The 3,634-nt window shown below is 37.0% G+C and overlaps 1 protein-coding gene across 2 annotated transcripts; it reads right to left on the reverse strand.

Annotated features, from left to right (window-relative positions):
* Window positions 1-1,027: 1,027 nt before the first annotated feature.
* On the reverse strand, window positions 1,028-3,077 carry LOC106521799 (trypsin-3). Of its 2 annotated transcripts, XM_014014533.1 has the most exons (5): window positions 3,017-3,076; window positions 2,788-2,938; window positions 2,569-2,704; window positions 1,463-1,717; window positions 1,028-1,382 (listed from the first exon to the last, which is right to left on the reverse strand). In XM_014014533.1, the coding sequence occupies exons 1-5, from the start codon at window positions 3,072-3,074 to the stop codon at window positions 1,215-1,217; spliced, it is 768 nt and encodes a 255-aa protein (XP_013869987.1). In that variant the 5' UTR covers window positions 3,075-3,076; the 3' UTR covers window positions 1,028-1,214. The 2 variants fall into 2 exon arrangements, with proteins under 2 accessions (XP_013869987.1, XP_013869986.1); XM_014014532.1 differs by having other exon boundaries at window positions 2,788-3,077.
* Window positions 3,078-3,634: the final 557 nt, after the last annotated feature.

The raw sequence follows: 3,634 nt of genomic DNA on the forward strand, positions 1-3,634 counted from the left end.
CAGGTCATGTTTGTAAATGAGAAGTAGTTCTCGAACAGTTTACCTGGATAAATAAAGGTTAAATTAAAAAACACTTCATGTGTAACACATTATGTACAGTTTTTTTTGTCTTCTTATGGCTTATTTTATTTTATTTACTTTTGTTTTGCTGACATCTGTGACCTTTGTATCTGTCTTTCATTCTTCATGTAGTTCTCATTTGAAATGAAAATCCTTGAATTCTTGATTTAACCTCATTATTCTGCACAAAATTTAACTGACTCTAATATGTTTGGAGCATTTTTAGGTCCTGTTTTATATTCAAAAAAATCATGTACAAGCATCAGTTTTGTTTTCTAAATAAAAACATTAAAAACTAATTAATAACGCAAGTAATTTATTTTATCAATATGCAATAGAAATGTATATTAAATTTAAGATTGATCATGATTAATTCACAGCTAATTTGGGATTAATCAGATTAAAAATATTAATCATTTGACAGCCCTACATTATACTCATTACTGACTTGGGGTGTATGCTATAGTACCCTGTGGCGCAGCCTAAGCTTTTATCCTTAATGGCTTTTTGTAAGTGTTCAGTACTTTAACTTTTATACTTAAAGTAGTTTTAAAACCATTACTTTTTATACTTCTACTTGAGTAAAAAACTTGAATTGATACTTCTACTTACAAAAAAGTATGTTTAAACCCTAGTATCTATACTTCTAGTTATGAATGTGAAAACTTTTGACACCTGTGGACCTACAGCAGTTGTTCTCACACTCTGAAGCAGTGATGCCCTGTCCTGGTACTCAAAGACAACTGTCCTCTACGTGTTAGATGTCCCTCTGCTTTGACACACCTGATTGGAATGATTGACTAAAAGACTTCAGCAGAACTTCAAGACTCGCTGAAGAGCAGGAAAAAAAAAACCTAAAACGTGCAGCATAGCAGCCTACATGGACCAGGATTAAACACCACTGATCCAAACATGGAGCCATGATAATATCTGCAAAGATACAGAAACTGGAACACTCATCTGATTTGACTACATTTTGTTTTTATTGTTTGCATTTGTGTTTCTTGTTTTCAGGCAAAGAAATGAGCCGCAAGGGTTTGAATGCTTCAAGTTTTATTCAGATTAAGAGCAAAAGCTGACACAGTGGCTGAAATAGGACGAGCCGTTCCCCCTCCTGTGCCTGATACAGTGTTGCAAAATGCAGGGCAACAAGTTTACGTTTCACACTTGTTCGCGCTCAGAATCTTGTTGATCCATGGTAGGAATTTTGAAAGATCTGTGTAAACATTGGGTCTATTTGGGTAGTTGCAAATTCCACGATTGTTGAAAGACACAACACCAACAGGTTTCCCTCGGCACACGAGAGGCCCACCAGAATCACCCTGTGGAGAGGAGGAATTTTTAGTTTATTTGACATTTGGCACATGCTGTTTGCACCACTTATACACTAACAGAAACATACCTGACAGAACCCCTTGTTTGTTTTATATCCACCAGCACAAATCACTTTGGAAGGAAGGTTCAACCACTCCTCTTTGCAGACTTCTGGTTCAATGATGGACACATTCACCACTCTTAGATCGTTAATAGTAGACGAGAGGGTTGAAATTTTCCCCCATCCAGCCACAGAGCACTGTTCGCTTTCTTTCAGGTTCACCACAGATGTTGGAAGTGGAACTGTTTTTATTCTGTCGTTTTGATCCACTCTCTCAGACAACTGAAGACAAACATGAGGTAGAATTAAAATAAAACAGTTATTTATGTCTTTTTACTCAATTTACTGCAAAAGGATTGAAGCATATATGGAATTATTTTTGGTTCAACATGTAAAAGAAATTGCGTGGGTTCTCTCCGGGTACTCCGGCTTCCTCCCACAGACCAAAAACATGACTGTTAGGTTAATTGATAACTCTAAATTGTCCCTAGGTGTGAATGAGAGAGTGAATGGTTGTTTGTGTCGTTTGTCTCTATGTGTGGCCCTGTGATGGACTGGAGACCTGTCCAGGGTGTACCCCGCCCCTCGCTCTGTGACTGCTGGATATGGGCACCAGTGACCCACGCAACCCTGAAAAGGAAGCGGCGTGAACAGAAAATGGATGTATGGATAGATGGATGTATGGATGGATGGATGGATGGATGGATGGATGGATGGATGGATGGATGGATGGATGGATGGATGTAAAAGAAATTGACAGACTTATAGTTATTTTCTGTGTTAGTTTTAATTACAACGAAAATCTGTAAGTTTCATCAAAATCCATCAAGTGGTTCATGAGATTTATGGAGTTCCGTTTGTGCCAAAAATATGTTGTTGAGCCTTTCTTATACCTTATGCTGACACATAACGTCGTTTTGTTCCGTCTATAGTTGTGTGACTCCGATAGTTGATAGCAAAGTTTTGAATACATACAGTATCTCATGCAATAAATTAGTATTTGGATTATATGTGTTAAGAATAACTCTCAGCCACCTACATACCATATTATAGCACATCTGCAAACTTAGTTGAGTTACAATAATTATGTGTTCATTAAAGTTATCACACATGGGTGCTAAATATATACTTACTTTAAGAAGCATTATGTCATCACCAAGTCCAAGGTTCTCGTAAGTTGGGGGCTTGCATTTATAGTCAAATGTTTTTAATATTCCATTCTTCCTGAGATTGTGGCTTCCCAGAAAGATTTGATGTATCGGTGATTCTCTGAAGAATCGATGATTGAAAGATTATTGGCATGTTTATCAATCAAAACTGTAGACAGAAAGAAATGTAGACTGGAAACTCACAGTTCGTCACAGTGCGCAGCAGTGACCACAAAYTCCTCCCGGATGAGGAATCCTCCACACAGATGAAAACCATATTTGTCTTGTATTGAGACCATGTACTGCATTGAGTTCTTTGGAACTTCTTTTCCATGTATGATCTTAAACCCATGGACTGTCAAAGACAAATGAAAACAAACGTAAGRGACACATTTTAAAGTTTGAGACTGAGACATAAACTTGGTTTTCTTACCAATTTGTCCGAGACACAGCAGAAAGTGGAAAACCAGGAGTTTACCCAGACCGTTCATAATGCCAGGGATTCTAGCTTGTACTCACAGAAGTGGTAAAGTGGGCCTTTTAAAGCCAGCTTTCTTGCTGATAAACATAATTATCCAAATCAATCTATATAAACTCAACATGTAACCACATCCTTTGAAACATGTTTGCATCGTTGCAACATTTATCATCTTAATCTCTGAGCCCAAAGCAGGCTTATGCAACTCTGGTCATCTATGAGATACGTTTCCCTCTCATAGATGTATAAACGTATCTCGTATTTATGTTTTTATTAAAAGTGTCTTTTAATTGTCTTAAGTGTCTTTTCATTTTAAAAAGTACCATGAATATAAATGATCAGATTGAGATTAAGAGTTATTCAGATAAACCGTTACAAATGTCCATTAAAAAAGGCTCTGTTTCGTGATGCCAAAGAGACACACCTGCATGTAAATGGAGTATTGCTACTGTGCCAACTTGGAGGCTAGTAGTTATTGTTTTGCTGAATTTTATATGTTTTTTTTTAGGTTACAACACCCCTACCTTAAGACTTTCAGAACACTTTCYTTAGACACATCAGTTCGGTGGACAA

Source organism: Austrofundulus limnaeus, unplaced genomic scaffold (genome assembly GCF_001266775.1).
Source record: "Austrofundulus limnaeus strain Quisiro unplaced genomic scaffold, Austrofundulus_limnaeus-1.0 Scaffold116, whole genome shotgun sequence".
In the NCBI taxonomy this organism is placed as follows: Eukaryota; Metazoa; Chordata; class Actinopteri; order Cyprinodontiformes; family Rivulidae; genus Austrofundulus; species Austrofundulus limnaeus.